General features: G+C 35.5%; 1 protein-coding gene across 1 annotated transcript in view; it reads right to left on the bottom strand.

The window, feature by feature from the left end:
* Window positions 1-307: 307 nt before the first annotated feature.
* ANGPT1 (angiopoietin 1) overlaps window positions 308-25,353 on the bottom strand; it is a 153,606-nt gene continuing 128,560 nt past the window's right edge. Inside the window, exons 8-9 of the mRNA XM_014879369.2 lie at window positions 11,515-11,645; window positions 308-2,713 (exon numbers count right to left, since the gene is read on the bottom strand). Coding sequence (XP_014734855.1) covers window positions 2,553-2,713; window positions 11,515-11,645 — 292 coding nt within the window. The 3' untranslated portion in view covers window positions 308-2,552. The remainder of the gene's footprint in view (window positions 2,714-11,514; window positions 11,646-25,353) is intronic.

The following is a 25,353-nucleotide window of genomic DNA, read 5'->3' on the forward strand; positions in this document are numbered from 1 at the left end:
GCCTGTTGAATTAAAGAAATCTTGTATTTTAAAGGTTGATAGAGAGTTGTATGATTTGAACCAGAGATAAGAAATATATTCCCATGATTTTAATTAAGGAAATTCAATAAAGAATACTGAAATATGGATATGAAAAGTTAGAAATAATAATTACTGGATAAACTTGAATTGGAGTTCCTCCCTTTCTAGACTCTAAGGAGTGTCTAAGCTTATTACTATTTCTTATATGGAGAGATAGTGTCTTTTGAAATGTTATCAGCTTGTCACAGAGAATTATACTTAGAGCAAAGCAAATCACAGACTCTACAATTTTTTAAAACATTTTATTATAAAGGATAGGAATCCAAATCCACATTTTTTTCAAACCCAGATAAATAAACAGTAAATATCATGCTTTTAATTTTGAATGTGTTTTACCTTTTGCAATAGGATCTGCAAAAACAGCATGCTTCACTTGGAGACCTGCAAAATTCTATCTTTTGAGAGTATGGTGGAAGTCAGACTGCATATTTTCCACATTAATGAAGACCATTGAAAAAACCCACTGGAAACTGGGAGAAAACCTGTCTGTGAAGAAAGTGCTGTGTAAAGAGTAGTTTGGTAACTTATTCAGCAGAAAACTTCAAATCAACCCTTAGTCAAGATTATTTCAAATATATATATAAATATATACAACTACACAAAAAAAAATCTTCCCACTTAAAATGAAAAAAAAAATCAAATTGTAACAAAATCAGAGAACCCTTAGGGGTTGCAATAGTCCTCAGTGGTACTATAACCTTGTGATCTTTAGGAAGAGGTGTTTAAAAATAGCCAAGTATTTTTTCCTCTATTCCATAGAAATAAACTGATAAATAAAAAAAAATAATAACAAAAAAAAGAGTGAAAAAGTAACGGGGAAAAAGCTGTCATTATCCTTTCAAAAAAAAAATCAGATTATTGTTGCACCTCATTTCAGGAACAGTTTAATAAATGGAACAAAGTAAGATCGAGATGAGCAAACAATTTACCACGTGCAGATTCTGTGTGCCATGTTGGTCCCAATTTAATTGATGAGGGTATTGTAATTTCAGTGGGAGCAGGGTAAAATTTTTCATTTCATTTCTAGCAGAAGTAGAATGACTGCAAACTACTTTCCCAAATGGACTCTATGTCCATCTAAGTCTTCATGACTTCATCAAAAGGGCTTTAAATGGAAACAGTTGTCTCTATACCCCATAGGCCACCCCTTATTTATTGCTTGTTATTAGAAGACTTTTATCTTTTTCAATAGTCTCACACATCTGCAGCATTTTAATAGAACAAAAGTATTGTTAGCAACCTGTAAGCAGTCATCTAAAGTTCTTTAATATTTATATCCTTTTCACCCTTTGCATGGGTTCAGGGCTGCCTGTATAAAATAAATGACTGTTGCAGGAAATATAAACATGATATTTACAAGTTCACAATTCTTTATTTTTTATACAGCTCTGATGAGTATTTTTTATAGTTGTAGCCTAAGCACTGCGTAGAACTGGCATGCTTCTGATATTCACAAAAATGTAATAAAAAAGTAAAATAATTAAGGATTAATTGCGCACATGCAAGGATACTGTAAAATTAATCCTGCCTTAAGCTATGCATTTATGCATTTTTTTGTACCCTAACAGTTTGCCTTCCTGTGTTTTTTTGATGGAAAAATTCCATGCAAAATCCTGTATTTTCTCTTGGATAATATTTCACATTCTTTAAACCTTCTATTAATTATTGTACATGACATTCAGACTGCCTTTAATGAAAGAAAGGAAAAACCTAAAAACACAGCTACTTTTGTTATCACACTATAAATCCTGGCTCAGGGATTATGCCAATTACCTGATTTACCTCTACAGAGCAACTGAGGAATTTATGCTTATTATCCTTATCATTTTTCATATGTTTGACTCAGTTTATTTATTAGAAACCTGCCCTTAAAGTATTTAATGAAAAATAATGTTCGCACAAATAATTTGATTCTGTGATTAACATAAATCCATCCATTATTCAAATTCAGCTCATTTAAGGAAAAAAATATATTTGGAGTGGTCACCTTGGATGTTTTAAGACAAGTTTTAATAAAAGTGTCTCTGTAATCCTTTTTCATGAGTATAATGTTGGCATTTCACTGCTGAATAACATTCTACTCAATAGACCATGGTTGATATGTTTCAGTTCTTCAAATTCTTCTCCTGTTGCTGAATTAAAACAAACAAACAAAAAAAACAAACAAAAAACAAACAAACAAAAAAAAGACATCCACTGGCAAGCACCAGGTTTGGGCAGAATAGCCAAATCCAGTTCTTTGGAAAACCATTTCAGCCACCTTCTTCTAAACCAAGGTTCCTGGAGTGATCAAAGTGTGGGGTGACTTTTGGGAAGTGTTTGCAGGTTATGGAGTGATAGCGAAGCGACTTTGCGCCGTCATCCCTGCGTGTCGCTTCGAAGCCCTTCGCCTTTTACCTTCAGACTGGGAGTGTGTTGCTGCTGAGGGCAGTGCCAGCCTGGCTTCTCCTGGGACCCACTGTGGAATTCCTTTAGAAGTCCAAAGGCCGAATCATCATGGTGGTGGAGCGCAAGGAGTAGCTGGGGCCTTTGAAGTAATGCCATTTGATGCCATTGAGCTTTCCGTGGTTTTGTCCAGCTGTGTAGAACATCCCATTGAGATTGGAGGGGCCACAGGCATCAAACCACCACCCTGAAACCATTAAGACAAAATCTGAAACTGCAAGCGCACTAAATATTTTATTTTGTTATATTAGGTTTAGCTGATTAGGAAATTCTGGTAAATATTGCAGATGTGGTATTTTCATACTTTCCTCTTTTGCTCTTTTGTGCTATTCTATAGTCAGCAGTGCTGGAGAACACACATGTGTACATACAGAATTGCAAAAGTTATTATGTCCCAACCCATTCTAGTTTTATATGCAGTATGTGAAGTAAAAGCAAGAACATGAAAGACAAATGAACTGGTTTTCATATTTAGACAGTATTGTATTTTTCATTTAAACCTCAGTAAAAAACTATAATTCAAAAGAATTTTGCATAATTTCACTTGTTATTTTGAGCATAAGCATGATTTGATTTTATTTACCTGCCCTTTGCTATTGCTTTAACTGTGACTCTTCAGCCGCTCAGTTGCTTTTGCTCCCAGAATAGATGTTTTTAGCAACTGGATTATGAGAATTGTGGTGCTGCATTGCCCTATTTTAAATTGTTGCTTTAAGATGAAATTAATCAGTGAACTCTCTTGTTTATCTCTCCAAGATCTTTTCTTGTTAAGGTGAATTTTAGATTGCCATGGGAGCTAGAGTTTTAAGAAAAGTTCCAAATAACATGAAACTTGGCAACACCAAGACTACAGAACACAAACTGACAAAGATAAACTAGGTGATGTTAACTTTACTGAAAGTAGTGGGAGTTTTTCTGGATATCTTGATGGGAATAGAATTTTCTCTCCAACACCTTGCAGAGTATCTATGTATAGTAACAGAAAGATGCTTAGTTCAGACTGAGAAAGGCAGAATGAATTCCCAGACTGCAAAAAGCAAATATCCTCAATGTCAAAAATGTATTAATTTCTGTGGCTAGGAGTCCTATTTGACAGAAAGACTTCTGTTGGGGCTTTTTTTCATAGTGATACCTATAATTTCATACATCTTTAGCACAGCTTTTATGCATCTTTCCATGGAATATGGTTGTACTGAACATTTGTGTCATGAGACAAATAAGATCATAATCATCTGATAGTGACTTTTGTTTTTGATAGTTAAACACTATTTTAATTTTAAAAAAAGGTATTTCAGCCTGCACATCACAGCATTGAAATCTTCCCAGGACCCCTTGCCAAGCATTTTCTAATAGTACTGGTAGTGGCAAACTGATCATCCAGTGAGTGCATACTGAATTCTGCAGGTGTCACTGTGGACTAGAAGGCAGAATTTAAAAATTTCAGTGTGTTTTCCAGTTTGACCTCTGAAAAAGGAATTAAACTGTGACAAACTCCTTTTAGACATTGTTCACTGTCCCAGGAAATCCTCCAATTACATCATATTTAATGTTTAGATTTTTATCTACCTATAATGAATGCATTATATGAAAGTATTTTAATCTACGGTTTACTACTACCACCAATATGATATTGATTGTGTTCAGCCCTCAGAACCAGGGCTTACTCTGTTCTTTATATTCAGATCCACATAATTTATGCTTCTAGGCTTGTAATTCCTAAGATTTTGGAAAGTACTTAGTGTTTTGGTTCTTTTTTTAAGAAGTAGCACTTCATAATGAAATCTTGAGGGATGAATTTATGCCAGATAAATTCTGACAATCTTCTATTTTGGTACAGCTGACCTTCCTTTGATTTCAATGTTATGCCTAAGGGGGCAATAACCAAAGAAAGGGAAAGCTGTGCAGCTGATGTTTTACTGTAACCAGAGTAGAGTATAATCTTGTAGAAATTTGAGATGAAGTTAAACAGAGAAATCCTAATCCTCATTTTTCAGAGCTAGAACTCAGATGCAGCTGGGTTCTGTTTATGGTGCTGGGATGAAGACATGGCAAGCTGACCTAGTTACCATTTCACCTTAAAGGAACAGGAATAGATGCATAAATGGTCTTTTTTGGGGTGAAGGTTTCAGTGATGCCATAAAAAAAAAATATAAAAACTGGAATAAACCAAAGGAACATATAATTCTATAAAACATTTGTGAGGACTTGCTCTTATCATAGATTTCTTCTAAATAAAGACTTCTTTCAAAATGTGTTTTAATAATCTTAACTTTTTTCCTATTGTAATCTTCTTGTTAGTGAGAATGAATGAATTAACGTTTTAAAGATGTATCCTAATATTGCATTAAAAATTTTGTTGGTTTTTTTTTTTTTTTTCCAAATGGTTATTTCTCTCCATGCTCCCGTGCAGTCCTCTGAAAGGCTTTTCTCCCATAGGACCTCAGATTATCACAAGACTTCCTACTGAATGGCTCAATACTGAAACTCACATCTTTGAATGGATGCAAAGGAAACGTTTTTTAAAAATTCTTTGCATGTTGAGGGAAAGAGGAATGCAAGCAGTGACCTTCTTGGTAGCTATAAGGAAGTGGAGGAACATAACCAAGAGGTTTCTGAAAGATTTACCTGCAGCATGCCATTGCAGAAAACACCAAATAGAGCAGCTCCAGAGCTGTGAGACAGTCTGACCCACAGAAAGACACTCAGTAGCCAGATGTTGGCTTTTTACCTGGAGTTCACAGGATTTTCTTATGAATATTATTATTTATTTTTCTCTGCAAGGAAATGGCTTTCCCAAATAAGTATAAAGTCCTCTTTGGACCACAGTAAGATTTTAACTTTGGAGATAACTTTTGGCAACAATTTCCGTGGGATATTTAAATCAGACAAGAGAATGATAAAGAGTAAACATTGTAAGAAATAATAAAAGAAGTAAGATTTTAAAGTGAAGTGGTAAAAATAAGGCTTTCATGAGAAGTTTAAGTGAGTTTTTATTCAGAGAGGTAGTTTCAAGGTGTTGTGATCACAAAGTCACTAATTATGTATTTGAACTGAAGGCCAATTAAATTTTTTAAGTCTAATATTTTGTATAGTACAAGCAGCATTACCATCTCTGTAATAAAAATCCCTAGGTCATAAAATATATTTTCCAGACAAAATATAAATTAAATTATGCATAGATAAGTTGTTTGAAAGTTCAGCTACGGATACAGAAACGAATGCTCAATGTAGATCGTTGTTCTTCTGGAACAATTAAAGTAGGTTCACATATTGTGCATGGTTGTGCTTTGGTCTTTAATTCATGTTGCTATGACCAATGGGAAGTTGTTAAATTTCACGTCAGCTCTTTTCATTAATAAATATTTTCTTATGCTTAAGCTACATATCCCAGATACTTGAGCTCCAGACTATTCTATATCTATACGGTATTTTGTTTGACTGAATATAAATGTATATTGAAATAATTTCCACAAATTCTTGCAAAAAAAAAAAAAACAATAAAGGGGCATTGCTCAAATGAGTAACAATATTAACAGGAAAAAAACCCACAAGGATGTTTTATAATGGTTTTCTGAAGTGACAAGTATAATTTTTGCATGATAGAATCTTCTTTGTCAAAAGCAATATCTAAAAAGTGCTTTTGTGTGCCAAAGCTAACAGATTTGCTTTTTTGGCTTGTATAAATTGCAATTAAGCATGTATGCACGTAAAATTCTCATCCAGTGACCTAATGCTCATCAATTCATGAATGCACTGTAAGGCTGGTGTGCCCTGGGAACAGTAATGACAGCCCAGGTTTGATGGGAAGTTCACTCTTTGACTTTCACATTCTAAAATAATAGAAGTCTAAATACAGCATGGTTGATGGCAGACCTTTTCCTCACACATCTCTCTTCTCCCTCCTGAGGACACTGAATGTCTCCAAATGCAGCAGGATCAGTACAGGCCACTCAATAAGATCTAAAGTATGTCTGAACAGTACATTTGTGTGGATATATGGATTAAATGGATCCTATGGAAAGCCAATATTTATTTCTAGCCCTCTTGATTTGCCCATAAAATTTAGTGCATTTGGCAACAAAACTAATAAGAAAATCCTAAAAATATTGAAATAGTCCTTGATGTTCAAAAGAAATAGAAAATTTTTTTAGGAAAGATTTCAATGTTTCTGATATTCTGTACTTTAAAGAAGTTAGATAGCAATACTTAGGATCTGCTTAATTTTGCATTGGTAATTTCTCTGGATGAAGTTTTGGATGACACATCAAACTATCAGAGGAGTCACAGGACAGAGTCCAAAAGAGTGAATGTAACAGGAAAGACTTAGGATTGTTTAGTCACAATTTGAAAGAAAAAAAGAAAAATTGCCAACAATTTTAAATTAAAAAAAAAAATTTAAAACCCACAAACAACAAATTTTCAAAGGAATGGAAAGGAATGGTGTCGATTCTTTCCAATGGTGAAGGATATGACAGGATGGAATGCATTTAAATTATTATAGAATTAGTAAGTCAACATGCAAAACTTTCTTATATTAAGTGTAGACAAACTCAGAAATAGTTTTTAACATGAAAATGAACATAAATAGAAATCTTGAAGATGAATAGAAAGACAGAAACGAATAGATAGAGAAGAGTCTGTCTTGGAAAAGGACTAAATGACCTCTGGAAGTGATTTCTACGCTCTTTCATTCCTTAGAGTATTGGATTGACCAGACTACCATTTGACAATCTGAAGATTACATTAGAACTTAGCTGTCAGAATATAAGATGAAAAGGCATTAGCTTTTCATATCAACTAGATAATGCAGTCCCTTTCATAGAGATCTTTTTACGAGGTAAAAATAACATGAAACTTGCAGACTGGTGACTACATTCTAATATATCAAAAGTTAGTCACTTCCTGAAGGTCTCCTAAGACTGTATTACAGTTGTCCATATTTAACCCTGATAAACATACCAATTTAGTAATGCTTTTGCTAAAAGTGCTGCACAGTCATATGTCTACTTAAATATTTTGGATATTTCTAGCAAAAACCCAAATATATTCTAGCAAAAAAAAATAAAGCAAAAAAATATTCTAACCACTTTTATTTTCATGGTGAATATATTTTTTTCATAAAAATATTTGGCAATATAAATGGTACTTCATTAATGGCGTTCTCTGAGCAATTTCTTTTATGAAAGCAGAAATATGCATAAAACTTAAAAACTGGTGCTTTTTAATGTAAATAAGTGTATATTCAGGGGTTCAGGTTGGATACTTTTAAGTGTGTTGCCGTTGTTTCTTTCAAATATTTTCTTTCAAGGAAAATATAAGAAAAGCTGTGGCTTTTCTGATTGGAGTGTATGAGCAGATTTCTATTCAGCCAAGAACTTCCCTCCAAGCCATGGCATGAATCCTCCATATCCTTCTAGCCACAGATTCATAAAATTGACCACTTGGAGAAAAAAGCAGTGAAACAAAAGGCAATGCAACACTCTTTGGGAGTCACTGAACAGTCTTTGACTTGATAGAAGACACATCTATTGAGACTTAATAAATATGTGTTTAATAAATACATATTGTCTGACTCAGGAAGCCCCTGAGATTCAAAAGATACTGAGAACATACTCAAGGGAGGAATAATTTATTTGCCTGTATTGACTGCTGTCAGAGACAGCAGACTCCAGCTGGATGGACCTCTGCTTCCAGTAAAAGAAAACAAACAATTTATTTCAGTCATCTATGCTGCTTCAAACCTGGCAAGACATCTAGAAAGTCTCCCTGTCTTTGTCAAATTATTTTAGGGATCAGAAGTTTAGCAATATTCTCACTTCTCACTTGAAGCAGGGTAAATGCTGTTGTGAACACCTCAGACTGCAGCCAATGCCAGACAAAGAAAATCATCTCAAAAATCTTTCTCGGTAAGCCAAGATACCATAAATCACTTTCCAGTGACTGAAAAAAAATTCACAAACAGTTTGGGGCTCAGCTGACAGGTGGTATCTGGCAGAAGAGATGGGAATTTGGCCCAGGAATCCGATCCAGATATGTTAAATGCTAAGGGCTGTATTGGAAATCCAAGCATTTTTAACTTCTACTCATAGGCTCATTCTGGTGACAGTTTGTTGCATTTTTAGCACTGTTTCTTGCAAAAAAGCTGTGTACAAAACTCTTTGGGGCATTCTTCAGGTTAAGGCTTGAAATAATATAGGGATTTATATATGTTTTAAATATATATATATATATATATATATATATATATATATATATATATATAAAACACACTTTTTTTTTTGGTTTTTTTTTTTTTTTTTTTTTTTTTTTTTTTTTTTGTTTACTAGAGGGGTTAAGAATCCAATTCAGGCACATAATTTTGAAGACTTTCCCTAAACTCCACATAGAGATAGAGCCAAGTAGCATAGCATGGGTCATGAAAAGAAAGACACATACACACTATACACTGTTGGTGCTTCTGTATTATGCTCCCAGTTTCTCATTCTAGGGAAGAGAGATGAGATACAGAAGGAGAGAGAATAATAGTTATGATATAGACCAAATAAAACTGACAACTAGCAAGACCACAGAGAGAAATGTGTGTTTCCCTTACATTTTTGTTTTCAGCCTTGATTATAGCCATATCACAGTCTTGAGCTTCGGCTTATCTCAGCCTTTATTCCTGACATAAATATATTCAGTTCACCTCATAGAGATAACAGGCTCACCCAAACTGTCAAGATAGCTAGAAACTTGCCTCCAGATTTCATACCATTCATCATTAAAGAGCTCTCTGTGATGTTGCCAAAACTAACAGTCTAATATCTTTTTGAGGAAGAAAAAAAAAAGAGCCTTTCCAAAACCTGTTATCATTGCTACTTTTCTTTTCTTTGTCTGGTACAAAACTGAAATATACTCCCTAAAAAGATGTTTCGGTATTTAATTAAATTCTGATATTTCTCATGGAATGAGAAAGTAGTTTCAAGGAAAAAAGCATAACAGAATGTTTGAGGAGAACTCTAGCATGATTAAAGTCTTTCTTGAGGAGCTACAAATTACAGTGCTGTCCAACCTGTCTCCAAAGGAACAGTACTGAGTGCAGTCCATAGGAGTAGACTCATCTGTCTCTAAGGGCTAATTGCACCTCCTTTTACTGTGTGGCGATTTGCTAATCTTGTGGTTTCCTCAGCCTTTGGTAATTCTCTCCCTTCCTTCCTATTAATTTCATTTAGTACCAGTAAATTCCAAAATGTGGTTATGCTGTTGATTTACAGGAATGCTGTAGCCATAGATGTGAACCTGGTGGAGTGGTTGTTCAACAGCAGACTGACCTTAGCAGGGCGTTGACCCAACAGAGAGCTCAGAGCAGGAAAATAAACAAAGCCCTCAGCTCCCAGAATGAGCTGGCAGGGAGCAGAGGTGTTTCCAGGCAGCTCAGACACATGAATGAGCCTGCACATCAGCACAGACACAACTCACACTCAGGAGCTTCTCACTAGGCTCTGACCTGCCCTGGAAGTAACACACTTAAATTTAGAGTATTCTCTGAAGGGAAAAGTCAACAGTTTAATTAAATGAACTTCTTATCCACTATCTGTCTCCAGATCTATCTGGTTAGCTTCTCTTTTTATAGAAATGAACAGGTAGTCTGATCACCTGTCTACTGGAAGAAATTTCCCATGATAACTTCTAATATGATATCCCTAGAGGAAGTTAGGGGAGCTTGAAAAATTGGCTCCTTAAAGACTTTGCCAACTGGGTCACTTCCAACTGGCAAAAGAGAATGAGAAGTTGGGTTGTGCATCTGATATAAATTCTCAGTGATGGGAAACCATCTTCTGTTAGCAGATGATTGCTTTGGAGACTCATTTGTGCCTGGATGTGGCCTGAGCTGAATTCAACCAGAGTGCCAGTAACCACAAATAATACAGGTTTAACAGTCTGATCCAAAATACTGAAAAATGTACATGCTATAGTCTATTTTCCAGGAAAGTTAGAAATCACTGAGAGAGAGTCTTCAAACAAGATCAGATGTGCAGATAAGAGAGAGCCTTTCTTGGCTGTACAGTCAGCGAACCAAAGAATCCCATTTTGAGCTTTCTGCTATAATGTGGCATTCTAGAGATAAAAATGAGCTTGCCCATATAGGGACTAGGAATAACTATCATTTTCCAGAGAAAATTCTCACTCTTAGGAGCATTAGGAGTCTGAATGGAGAGATGATCTTAGATATTCATTCTCTGCGCTGGAGGGTACCAATCACATACACTATACTTGCTGGCAGTCAGATTGACTTGGAGCTTTAAACTGTCCCAGTGTAACTTGTCTGTGCTCGTCCCCACCTCAACTCTCCTTCCTTCTGTAGTTTGACTCAGCTCACAAAGGATATCAGCTTAAACCTTCCAGATTTAAACAGGTGGTTGCAGGTCTAGTCTTTCATAGGTGAATGAATTAGTCATTTAGTATCTTTATGCATTATGCTGACCTAACAGAGAGAGTTTAACCATTATAAATATCTTAATAACAGAATCACATCCCTAAGTTAAATAGATCATGTATTACAAGTCTAGACTTTGATTGGTTCTAAGCTATACCATCTAATATCTAGTACCTGGCCATTTCTCTCTTCTTTTGCTGGTTGATTGCCCAACTTCTCACAAATTTCTTTCCACCTTTTTAATATTTTATATTTTCTTTTACTTTTGTTTTATTTTGCCTTTCTTGCCTAAACAATTACACTAACTTATGCTTTCCCCTTTGACAGTGTTGCAACAGTTTCAGCGCAGAATTATACTGACTGCATCTTTGAATAATCCTTTCTCTGCTGATAGAAATCTAAGTATTGGCATCATGACAATATATGTATAGAGAAAAGAAGTAGTAACAATAATAAAAGAAGTTTTCACTCAGGTCTTATATATCCATGATATAACTTCATCCATGGTTGCTTTAGGAAAACACAGTAGGTTCCTGTTAATGTACCATATTTTCTGAGTCAGTAGTACTCACCTCCAGTCAACATGAGAGCACATTTACACATGCAGTTGTCGTTGTCAGCATCTTTTGTACTGAATTCAGCACCATGCAAGATCAGGCTACTCTGTTTTCCAGCAGTTCCACTGTGACCTTTTAAATAAAGCCTGAAACAACAAGAAAAAACAATCAGGGTCACCAAACAGAAAAGAAAAAGAAGAGATTCCGATTTTTTTCCACATCAGGTTGGCATTGTATGAAGTGCACTGAGAAAATTTGTGAATCTTTTGTGCTTTGGCTCAATCTCTGTTTCAGTTTTGAAAAAGAGACATTTAGGGTTTTTCAGTGTATCTGTAGTAGCACATAGTCCTTCTTCCAGAGTAAAACTGAGCTCAAGGAATTGGAACTGGAAATACAACAAAGTAGAGGGGGTGAGAGAGGAGGAGTGAGAAGACATGCCCAGATATCTGGAATACATTGACAGAATAACTGAGTACTCGAGTAGCTGGTTTCTCTACTGTTGCTTTACTGTGGCACAGAAACAGCAACCCCAGTTAACAGGAGTCATGTAATTAATGCCTGGGCTTGGAAGAGGATTTTAGTAGCCTTAGAATTTTTAATTCCACCATTTACAGCACAAGCCAACAACCCTGCCAAATCTGTCTCTGAGTGACAAATGGAGAATTACTTAGAGTTCAAGCCACAAAAGTCTTCATAATTTGCAATGCAAAGCATCTTTTTTTTAAGGAGTCTTTTGACTAATTGAAACCACAATCATGAGCTAGGAGCTGGAGCTTAGCTGCCAGCAGCCAGATGTGCCAGCTGCAGGAATGATGAATGGAACACTCCCATACCAGCAAGGAAACACTGAGTACCTGGGCACATCTGACCTGACATGCTCAAGAAAATGCTGGAGAGGAGAGGAGAGGAGAGGAGAGGAAAGGAGAGGAGAGGAGAGGAGAGGAGAGGAGAGGAGAGGAGAGGAGAGGAGAGGAGAGGAGAGGAGAGGAGAGGAGAGGAGAGGAGAGGAGAGGAGAGGAGAGGAGAGGAGAGGAGAGGAGAGGAGAGGAGAGGAGAGGAGAGGAGAGGAGAGGAGAGGAGAGGAGAGGAGAGGAGAGGAGAGGAGAGGAGAGGAGAGGAGAGGAGAGGAGAGGAGAGGAGAGGAGAGGAGAGGAGATGAGAGGAGAGGAGAGGAGAGGAAGGTATCCTTTGTCATAATAGCTTCATATGCAAGAATGAAGAGACAGGATGTCAGTGTCACTGGAGAAGTTTGAAGCCACAATCCTTACACTCAGGAGCAAGCTCTAGCCACTGGAGCAAATAAGAGGGGAGGACACATCCCTCCCCTGTGTCACTGAATCTCCAGGTTAGGAATAAGCCAGGCTCAGGGCTAACTAAGAATATGATTTGGTAAGTAGTGGGATAGACTTCTCCGCTGAAGTGAGAGACATCTTTCTGTTTCTTCTAGGGTTATTGAAGAGGGGCAAATATATCTTTTAAATATCAAATATAAAATGCATAAGGGCTTACAAGCACAGAGGCAAGGCATAAGCAGGAGAGAGGTCTTTTTCTCTCTGTGATTTACCTGGGAGTGCTATTTTAGAAAATGTTTTCACAACTTTTCCCGCAGACAGAGTGAACAAGGAGAGCAGATGGGAGTCACTGACTGTCACTGCCTCTCTCTTGTTGTATTTTTATCCAGTTACTTTGCATGAATAAAAGAGTAAATGCCTTTACCAGAGTATCCATTTGTTTAGATAGGAGACATACTTTGCTGCAGTGTTCACAGTATTAACAGAAGAAATAGAGAACATCCCTAACCTTTCTAGCCTACAGCAGTAGCAGTAGTTAAGCCACTGTCAGTTTTCTGAAATGAGGAGAATCTGTCCTAAGAATGAGATTTAAATATAACCCAATTCTCCTACTGAACTTTGGAGCTGAATTCTGCTTATGAGAGCAAGGGCACCATATGACAGCTTTCCTTAATCAAGCGCATGGCTGCTGGTTTTTATTGGTTTAGTTTGGTTTTTTTTTTGTTTGTTTTGTGTGCATCTCTGGGTGGATATTAGGTCCAAAGAAAACCAGTTGGATTAAACTTTTCACAGAAACTCATAACAGAAAAGCTTTGCAGGATATTCCATGAGGTTACTCAAAATGTGAAGGCATAGAACCTGAACTTAGCAACCTATAGAGTTTCAACACTTGCAGACTGATGTGAACTTCACCTAATTTTCAGTTATTTTCTTCCTGTGTGTCCTTTGTTCAACTCTAAAAATGGAGACAGTAGGTGCTAAGAATTAATATTTAAATAAAAAATAAAAAAGGATGGTCAGGTTTATCCTTTTAAAGCAGTTACACTGCCTACCTTAATTTGATTTTAATTTTGAATGTTACATGGCTAAGGCTGATGATTAAATACCTTTGGACTCAATCCTTAGAGCAAATTTTCTATATATAGATAGATAACTACACACACATAAACATACAAAATTTTTTGGATTAAATACAAATATCATGCATAGTCAAATACCTTCTGATAGATAAAAGATAGATAAGGCCAAGTGTAAGACTCACTAAAAGACTGTGAAAATCCTTTATAATTTAACAAGAAACAGCTTAGGAACAGGAATTCAGGAAGGTCATTGCATTTTGCTTTTGCCCAATCATGGTGGAAATTAGCCTGTAATGACCTTGTTAATCTATCAAAGGATGTTTGTTTTAGACAAGATTAATCTAAGATCTGTCTTTGCACATGTCCATTTCTTTGTTTCATCGAAATGAAAAGCTGGAATTGATCCCATCTTCATTCACTGGACTTTTGCCTTATTTTTCGGGCTGTGCTTAATATTTTGCAGAACAAAATAAACTTCACTGAGGTTGTGTTGATAGAAAAATTATTTTGTCACATGATATCTATGATCTGAGTTTAAATGTTCGTACATTCTCATTATATCAGCCACACCAAAGCTCACAGAAGTCTCATAAAGTCCGTATAAAAAGCAAATGCTGTTTACTTAAATAAGAAAGACAAGGTTAGCCAGACCTTTTTATTAGCAATCAACACTATAAAACCCACTTAGTCCAGTAAAAAAAAAAGTGTAATCTAAGAAAACATAAAACACAAAGAAATAAATATTACTTGGTGTTCAGTGTTTTCCCCAAAGGGTGAGGGCATTAGGATTATTTACAAGCTCTTTACTTTCCCATATATTTTACAAACATTCCACTCATCACAGATTTAGATCTTGCCAGTTACGTTTGACTGTTCCTCAGCACAATTTGTCTAGTAGGTCTCCAGCGACTTTAAAAGAATAAAGCTTAACTTGGCTCTGAACCCTAGAGTACTTATCACACTGCAGCCATGTGCAGATGAACCACAGGCTGAAACAGTAATTCTGTTTGGGCTTTTCTCCCTGAATTGGCATTGCCCAACAGTTAGGAAAAAATGACACTGCAAAGTTGGCACTACTTTACACCAAAATCAGATCTCAGTCAAAGCCCAGAAGCAATCAGGAGCTTCAGTTCAAGCCATAAAAGTCCAAACCAGTCTGGCTTGAGACAGTAAGTCTGCACAGCAGTAGGGCAGCTGGTGAGCTCCTCAGCTCCCAGGAGCAATAGACATCTTCCTACTTGGCTTAATAAGTTATTCACTATTCTCGGATTCAGATTGGTAAAATGGAACCTTTAAAACAAACTTCAAATAACTGCTAGTACACAATTTCTCTCCCTCAGAAAAAATGGCAGTTCAGGATATAGTTCCTCTTGGTTGTTCTTGGAGACAAAGGAAATGAAGTTAAGAATAAAAGGCAACTCATTATTTATTAAAATTCAAAGAACATTTTTAGGAGTACATCTCCAGTCTTTCACTTGCTCACTGCCAGGAAATTCTCACCAAGGAAAGAAGGGGAAATGCTGCTCTGATTTACACAATAGGCATGAAAATAAATTCGTGGTCATATAAGAAAACCAAAACTTTATCTGCATACAGTGAAATTGAAAAAGCAACAAATAAGCAATAGCAATTAAATCATGAGTAAAGCGGAAGAAAAGAAATACTGCATTTGTATATATATATTAAATTTTGATGACTTCTGATCAATTTTGTATGAAACTCTAAGTTCAATATGAGGAACAGAGCAGCACTCATTTAGAAACTAGAAAAATTCATAGTTGATGTACTTAAGAAGAATTTTTAAAAATGTTGCAACTGTTATATCTTATCTAGGATGGATGTTAGAAACATTCAGCATTTTTTTATGGTGCTATAGCAATGTCAGCTTGGGATCTCACTTCTGAGATGGTGAGGGAGAACCTTAAGAGTGTTTTGCTTTCCATCATTCTTACTGTGTGGCACAACTTGACTATCTGCAGTCCCTTGAAATAAAAGTAAGGTATATTGTGTGCAAAGAGTAGATTTAAAAATATTACATCAACTGCAGGGCAGCCTGAAAAGTAATCTTAAATTTACATCAGAAATGTTTGCTTTTGCAGTGATTAGATGACCTCAAATTCTTTCAAATATATACAGCTTAACTCTATTCATACCATATTTAAAAAGTTTAACAGATAAACTCGGGATAATTCTAAATAAATAACAAAAAAATATTAAAATGGTATAGTTCTGCAACATACAGCTGTAAAAATTGCAGCATACAGTATGAGATATAGAAAATTCTAAAAAAATAAATAAAATCATAAATCCATGTGAAAAAGTTGTACGCTAAATATCACTAAAAATGTAGGAAGTCGTTTCTGTTGCAGTGCATTACATATCAAGCATCTAAGCTTAGACTTTGTATTTATTTATTTATTTATATTTGAACGAGTGAGAGTTCAGCAGAACTCCCAGAATTTAATATTAGCTAGTTTTTCTCTAAGCTTTTTTTTTTTTCTGTTAGAGTTGCTAGAGATCCCTCAGTCCTTTAATTTATAGCAGTCTCTCAATGCAACAGCTAAGAAGTCATATCCAGCTTTGTTGGTGAGTGATAATTACTTTGTCTGTAAACAAACAAACAAGACAATAGTTTACTGCAAACATGAACAACTATCATTAAGAGATGTAAAGAACCATCTCAACTACTTCAGCGTGAATCTCTTCAATATCCTGAGTTAAGAGCAAATTTCACCATTGCCATAGTACTAAAAATTTCAGCAGAGATCTCCATGGTTGGAATTCATAAACATGAGTCATGGCCTAATATCCTTAACAACAAAATAGAGAGAACCAGGAGTCTTGAAGTAGGATTTAAAAGATTCAGCACGATGAAAGGAGAGGAACACATAAAAGCTTGTCTTTGGGAAATACTTTAAAGGGATGCCTCCAAATTCCCGCCACAGTTTTGTCTCTGTAGCCTAAAATGTCCTTTCTCCAGCCTGCTCATTACACATGGCAGGAGGGAATCCCAGATTCTGATCGCTTCTCAGAGGAGGAGTAGTTAATTTTGATGGAAATGATCATGGAAAAAAACAAAACAGTTGCATGGGGATCGGAATCCTGTACCCAGAGTTTCCTTTTCTGAGCTCTTTCCTCACTGGGCTTTTATTTGTTCCTAACTTTGACAGGAACGGAGGGCACCTACATTTCAGTCCTTCTAACCTACTGGTCACCACTTAGGCATGTCCTGCATGTCAGGCATGTGAAAGACATCTTTGTTTTTAAAATCCATGTGACTGACATTACTTTGCCCTCTAGTTTAGAAATGTTTGAGGTTGAGGAAGGATTTAACTTGCATCTTCCATCTGGCTCACAGCTGCATCTAAATTTTAGAAAGATTCAGTTTCTGAAATGAAACCCAGTTGTAAAGATGCTGAGATTGGTAGAGTTTCATGAAATGCTGTGTTAGTCAAATAATTCCATTCATAATGGAATTTAGGGGATTAAGTCCCCTTGTGAACCAAAGCCCACTGGACTGCAACCACTTAGGTGGACCCACTATGAGATTATAGTTAGGATACTCTTAAGTCTAGACATTAATTGTAATAATGCTAGTAAGAAATAAAAGAAAACAAAACCAGAGAGCAACTTCATTTTAAGTTCAGATTTGGGGGTTGTTTTCCCTCAAAAATGCTTTGATTAATTATTTGGGAATCAAACTCCTTTTTTATAATGCCTACATTAAATATTGTTAGTTTCTTAGAATTCTTGCCAATATGCTTTTTCTTGAACATATTGCAAAATCTCACCAAGACTCCCAATGGTAGCAGTTGTCCATGAATAGCTAAGTCACCCCTATAAAAAAGATATCTTAAAAATATTCAGTGATAGATAACATGTTGTGAACAGGAGAAAAAAGTATAAATAATCACACTAGAGAAATACTGCTGTCACTGAGGTTGAAACTAAAATGTCTGCCAAAAGCTGGCTAAACACAGAACTAAAAATAATGTGGTAACTATCTCTGAATCCCAACCCCAGTATTTTACCTATATACCCTAACTTATTCATCATTTAATACTTCCACTAAATGATAAAGGGAAACATCTCTTGTGTCTGCCAGTTTTTAAAATCAGTGGAAAGATCATCTCCTCTCTAGAGACAGGGCACGAGCCATCTGTGGTGACCAGGGAGGACCCTGTGAGTTTGAACCCTGCCAGACTATAGAGTAAAAGCCATCGTAGTCAGTGCCCTTGTCCAGATTACAGATAGATTGCCTGGGCATCCATTTGGATTATTTTTATTTTTTAGCAAATAAAACTTCTTCTTAAACATAACATTTCTCTTTTTATTTCAAAGGGGGAGGAGGAAGTATTTAGATTTCATTAGGGCAGCGTACACTCTCCTTATGAAAACAAACTAAATTAAATAGACCCAGAATTCTTTTTTTCATGAATCAAGATTAACTAGATAACAAGAATGTAACACCAGATGAGGTAAATAATTATTAGAAGTAAACTAAAAGCTACCCTAAAAGAAAGGAAAATACTTTGAGAAATTGAAGAAATGAGATGACAAAAACTTAGTCAGCACTACTCACAAAATATTGAACTCTTGCTAACTCATTTAATCGAGTTGCAAGAACAATTCACCACCTTGATTGCTGCCTGTCTTGGAATGAATAACTGATGTAAAAGTAACAAAGGGAAGCAGAAAGGGAATATCACAGTTGGTGTCTGATTGGAGAAAACCAGAAATAGCAACAATAAATAAGAATACTGAATAAGAATACTAAATTTTTCACACTCCTATCTTTAGTATAAACTTGAGAAACAGTGCACTTGGTAAATTAATGGACTTTTTATTTAAATTTATGATATTCTTAATAGAGTTTGTAACTGCAAACAGTAGACATGGCTCTGCAAAATGTTGAAAATCTGAACAACGCAGTAAGTAACTCTGGCAACTTGAACATATTTTTAATTTGGCCCTTAATATTCTTGCTGCCTGCACATGAAAATAATTTCCTTCTGCATTTCCTCTGGAAAAGTGCAAGACAAAATAACCTCTGTATTTCTCCTCGGTCGCTCTGTAGCAATGACTCACTGCTGTAATTATTGTCTGACATTACTGCAGCTCCTTGCCCATTCTCCTGTTGAGACAAGTGAAAGGTGCCAGCCAACAAAATATTAATTCAATATACCCAGAGTAAGAACATATATCTGCCACTTTTAAAGATAAAATGTTAATATAAAATACGGCTATAAAATAATATGATCAGTTTTCTTTTGGAATTGTTTTGGTTCAACCTGTCTAAGGGACAACAAATGCTTTATAGTAGAGAAATCCTTCCCTGGAGCTGCACAATGTTAACAGAAAAACTAGTTTTCTTTTAAGAGCCCATGGTAATTTTAGCTTGTGTTTGAACTTCAGACCTGACAGGTCAAAAGAGGAAAAATATGTTTATTCTGGACAGTGAACAAGCAAAGAACCCAGCCATGAATAAGAGACACATCTACACATTACAGTAAAATATAAAATAGTCTAGTAAGCCTAGATGTTGTACTGACTGTGAGTTTTTACGTATAATGCAACACATTTGATTTTTCTATATTAAATTTGATTAATAATTGAGTAAAGTACTGTACTTATTGAGTAAAAGTATGCTGGGTAGGGATAATTAAAAGACATCAGGATCTACTGTCAGAGAAATTTTTCCTAACATACAGCACACAGCCTGTCATACTGCAGTGTGCAGACAAATGGTGCTTTGCCACGGTTTACAACAACTGCTTAAAAATATGTTTATTCTGGACAGTGAACAGGCAAACATATGTTTCTATTACTTGAAATGCATGCTACAGAAGCCACAGAAAGTCACTGTGGCAGTGTGAGCTGCTAGGTTTGCAGCTGATGTCAGTAGCACAGTGGTGATGGAGAGGAAACATACGGTAACGCTGGGTTTTACTGCTAACAGAAACAGAAACATATTTAAGGCTACTATCACAATGATGTGTTGAACAGAAATAATTCCCTCTACTCTAATCTCTCACCAAACACAGCACAGAAGAGATACATTAATCTGCTACTACCATTTTCTGTTAAAACTGTTTTTCAACACAATACTTATTAAAACAAAATCACCCACCAATGCTTTTTCTTGAAGAAATCTGAAATTAGACTCTTCAGTTATTAGATTTATTACATTTTTTATTAAATGAAAGTTAAATTCTTGCTACAGAAAATAATTTCACTCTCTCACCAGCTATATAAATGCTAAGATTTCCTGTTGCTGGAGAAACTACCGCTTTTGTCCTGATTCATGGCTCTACAAAAATATAACATTAATTTATAAAATGTAGGAGCTGATTTCAAGCTTGAAATAACTAGAGATGATCAATGTTTTAAATGGACATATAAACACAACTATGCTAAATGATAATGCAAATTATTTTTATATCATTGAAGATTAATGAACTTCTTAAAAAATAAAATGCAAAATTAGAAGTTATCTGAACTTTTTCCCAGGACATGGACAAAGCCATGGTTAGAGAAATTTGCTTAATTCAAACTGTATCCTAAAATAAAAAAATATTTTTCTCCCTACTCAAACATACTTCCTGGGTTTGGCTGAAGCCAACAGCAGAAATGCCAGAAGTGATTCTTATGGGATTTTTTTTCAGCACAGAAATACAGGGAGTCTACAGAGAAAGTAATATTTTAAAAGTTTTTAAGGTTTTATATAAATAATCAGACCTTCTGATGCTTATCTTTACTGAATTGCTGAAGCTTGTGGTGTTTGTATATCTTTATTTAAAGATCTGTTTTACAGACATTGAAGTTAGTGGAAAAGTTCAGTGAACATTTGTTGGAAATTTGATTTATCTTTAAATTGATTAATCATGTTTGAAAATCCAGTAAAAGAGACCCACACAACTACAGTAAAATTTAAACTTAATACTTCTTCCAAAATATGCTTGGAAGTTCCAAAAAGTCTCATAAATATAGTTTGTTGAAATCCATGCAGATATATTGTAATAGTGGATTTCATAAATCTATTCTTTAGTTGTACTGAGGGTGACATTAATTATACACTGTCATCCATGTAGGTTATACATTATCCTAATTAACTGTTTTAGATAAAACAGAAATAGAAAACTTAATGTATCAGCATGTTCATGCTTACTTTTACCCTGATGGCTACTGTAGAGATACTGGGTTTTTCTTACCAGACAGTGTCATTGAGAAATATCATTTACAGGCCACAGTAAAATATTTATCACAAAGTTCATTTAATTGAAAGTCATTAATCATAAGTAACTACAAAAGTTACTAATATCATAGATAGACTTAAGTTAAAAATTTATATTAATCTTACTGAGATAAGTTGGTGTTTGGAAATTAATGTGTCTAAAGAATAAATAGTCAATCTAGGTTGGGGGGAGGGATGCTAGGGTTTTGATTTGGGTTTCTTGTGGAATTTTTCGTTGCTATTTTTTTCTTTGTAAAGAGTGTGCTGGAATTATGCCTGAAATTATTTGTAGTTGTGGTATAAGAACATTAAGTACCCTAAATACATCTTCACTGATCAATTATGTTAATTAAAACTTTGCTATGTTGTTGTTTGCAATTCGAAAAAACATCTATGAAGATGACATTAAATGTGTCATTTCTATTTGCAGACATACAAAAGAATTTGTACATATGTACATGCTGAGTTGTTGATGTTTCATAGGTTTTATATTTCTTTAATTAAAAAAAAAAAACCAAAAAAAATTAATAACTTTTTGGATGGCCATGGTTTTTTATTTTACCTGGATATCGAATCCTCAATCCTTTCTTTATTGTGGAGGTTCAATTAAATGTTTATACAGCTCAGCAGAAAGCTGCAGTCTACCTGCAACAAGCCACTATCCCAGTTATTCAGAGTACATTTCAGGGAAGAAATTGAAGTGGTACTTTAATTGATATTTGCCCCTCCTTAATATTAGACTATTTCCCTGAAGTTCCATGGTCATGATAATATCTCAGGTCAAAACCCAGGCAGTGAGGAAATTAAGCCTTAAGAACCCCTGTCCTGCAGGAGAAACAGAACAAGACCTGCATCTAGTGGCACAAAATACTGAGTTTTCTATGAGAGCAAGTGGTAAGAATCAGGTAAGTGAGGAGCCGAAAAATAAGAAAAAACCTAAGGACTGGCACTTAGATGATGTCTTTAGATTCCAAATATTTTGCATAAACCAAAACGAGGCAGTGTCTTTGAAAAAACCTGTTCCAAAAATATCAGAGGTTCAAGTATCTCCTGTAATGAATTAGTTGTCATTTCACTAGAGGGAAATATTTATTCTTCTATACAGTGAAAGTAAGATGTTGTCATTCTGTTCAAGAGTCATGTCCCCTTCACACAGGCTTATATTGGTGAAGCTGTGTGTAGAATACAAGCTGTTGGCTAAAACAGCAAAGAGAGGCACACTAGCTAACAGAATTCCTGACTAAAATATGACTATTGAGCTTATTTCTTTTCAATCAAGTTGGATGTTGAATTATTTAAAAACTGAATTGGACAAAATATCTAGGTTGAATAACACTTTTTCCTCATGTTTCCACTGGCACAACAGCTAACTGAACCTGTGAAAGGTATCTTTCAAATATCATAGAATGATAGGAAAAATTTATGTTGGAAAAGACCTTTACGATCATTGAGTTCAATCATTAATCTAGCACTGCCAAGTCCACACTAAACCATGTTGCTAAGCACTGCATCTCCACAGGTTATATCTCCAGGGATGCTGACTCAAGCACCTCCCTGGGCAGCCTGTTCTAATGCTTGACAGCTCTTTATGAGAAAATTTTTTTCCTAATTTCCAGTCTAAAAGTCCCCTCATGCAGCTTGAGGCTGTTTCCTCTTGTCATTTGTACCTGGGAGAAGAGGCTGACCCCACCTGATGACAACCTCTTCTCAGATAGTTGTAGAGTGAAAAGGTTCCCTCCTGAGCCTCCTTTTCCCCAGACTAAACACCCCCAGCTACCTCAGCTACTCCCCATCAGACTTGTGCTCCACACACTTCCCCAGCTCTGTTGCCTTTGTCAGGACATGCTTTAGAAATCTCTGGGTTGTTTGTTAGGTTTTTTTTTTCCCCCTTGTAAAGAGCTTGGATATAAGGAAATGAACCACTATTGATAAAGGAAGAAATAGTCTGCAATTAATTTTTCATCAATTTGTTTTGATTATTTATTCTTTATTTTGTACTAGCAATGCAATGTCCTTTTACAATTGTGCCTCTTTGGACATTTGTAGATTCTGTTTTAGAAATTTTTCCAGTTGTTCATGACCTAATAACCTCATCGAATCTTACTACAGCATTATTTTAATGTGGATAGAATGGAATGAATTTACAGCTGCCAACAAACTACAATGTAAAGAAATAACTTAATGAATAACACATTAGAAAAAATATTTTGGGTTCTGCATGAGATTTTCAAGATTTATGCTGGGATTCATGACAAGAAATGTGTGCTTCCCAGTGCATGAATCCCAGAGGAAAATGCAAAGATGTTTTGGAGGATATTATTTTCAAAGCAAAATGTCAATCAGAATTTTCTTTCTCTTACCTGTGTTTGAACTTGTTCAATCCTGATGGATAAACCAGTTCACAGTTTATGAATTTCCTCAAATCAGATAAAGGGCTTTATCTGGTGGCTATGTACTCAGACTCATGACATCAGTAAACAGCAAGAGATATTGAAGAATCACTTTGTGGAGGTGACAGGAGAAGCAATAATTTCCAAATATGGAATTTATACTATCAAATAAGGTAGCATAAATTACAACATAATTGTCACGATCTCTTCCTGACTCTTATATTTTAAAACTTTTTTATGGTTTTGTGTCATCTTAAAGAGTGTGCAATCATAGTGAAACAAGAGTGACTTGACCTTCAGTGAGAGCTCTCGTGGTCCTGCATCAACAAGTACTTACTGTGTGCTTAAAAGAAAAAAAACTACTTGAGTACATTTCAGAATGAGGGCCTAAGCCTGTGTAAAAATAAAATTAAAATGAAGGAGAAGGAGAAGGAGAAGGAGAAGGAGAAGGAGAAGGAGAAGGAGAAGGAGAAGGAGAAGGAGAAGGAGAAGGAGAAGGAGAAGGAGAAGGAGAAGGAGAAGGAGAAGGAGAAGGAGAAAAAAAGGTGGGGAAGAGAAAGCCAAGGCTTGTCTTATAGTATCATTCACGCCAGCATTATTAATTTTTTGATTAAAGATTTATTACACTGGAAAAAGGACTTAGAAGAAAATGTACTTATACACACAAGCACGTCCCACCTTCAGTCTGAATAGTGTGCAACAGGCCAGGCTTGATCCCTTCACTCATTAGTGACTGTATTGTACAACATGCTACACTTATCCTCTGGCTTTTATCTCCATTATCACACTAAGATTAGGCTTTGATTATAAAGGCAAGTATCTAGGAAAAGGTAACAAATTTTATAAGTGACTGATGCATAGAGAGTTTCTGCGAAATGTTTATAGCTATTTGAAAAATAAATATTTGGTTCACTGTTTCCTTGGTTTTCTTAATGCAAAATTAAGTTTAAAAAATGCCAAAATGAGTTATGTGGCACTAAGACCTTGGTAGAAAAATATAAACAGACTATTAAAACATATTTCAACTCCCTTGGCGTCATTTGTGGCCAACAAACAGTCATCTATGAGTGAAAGGTTAACTGACTGTCACCCATTTATGATCCAAGTCCTTTCCTGGTGCCACACTGACCAGGCTAACAGAGATCAGCATGTTTTACATGCCTTTTCCCCCCTAAAAACCCAGGTCATGACCTAATAAGAGCTGTTATTCACAAGAATGACTCCTTTGGTTCAAATGGCTTTGAGGTAGGTGCAAAAAGGTTTTACTTCAGTGCAACTGAATAATAATTCTAAATAAAAGAAAACAAAACAGGAACAGTGAGCATGCACTTGGGTCAAGTATGTTGAGCTGTTCCAGCACTGATTTAAAATTGAAAACACTCCAGCCTCTAGGATCTGTTGAAACAGAAGTCTAGAGACCAAACTCTGTATGGTACCAGGCACTTTTCTTTCTTTCTCTGATTAGGCTTTCATTATTATTGAGTACATCCTTCTTGCAGATCTTTACAGACCAACCAAACAATAAAAGTTTCACTGTATTGGATATCACAATAAGTTTGTGATCTGACATCCAAAGTTGTTATCTGTTTGAAGGTTTATGTAAATTAGCAGTTCTTTAGACATTGTGTATACCTCTGCTCTGCTTTTTGATTTAACTCAGCCACTGTATTGCTGCTGTGGACCAAATAATGAATAATATCACTTTTTATTATCATTACCTTAGAGACAGAGACAGCTAAATCAAGTACCCATTTGACAGGAAAAAAGTCTCAAAACTCAAACTCAAGAGAACAAGAAACTCTTAAAGATTGGTTCAATAAATGACTACTGAAAAATCTGGGATGATCCCCTTGCCAGAT

This window comes from Sturnus vulgaris, chromosome 1 (assembly GCF_052056855.1).
Source record: "Sturnus vulgaris isolate bStuVul1 chromosome 1, bStuVul1.hap1, whole genome shotgun sequence".
NCBI lineage: Eukaryota > Metazoa > Chordata > Aves > Passeriformes > Sturnidae > Sturnus > Sturnus vulgaris.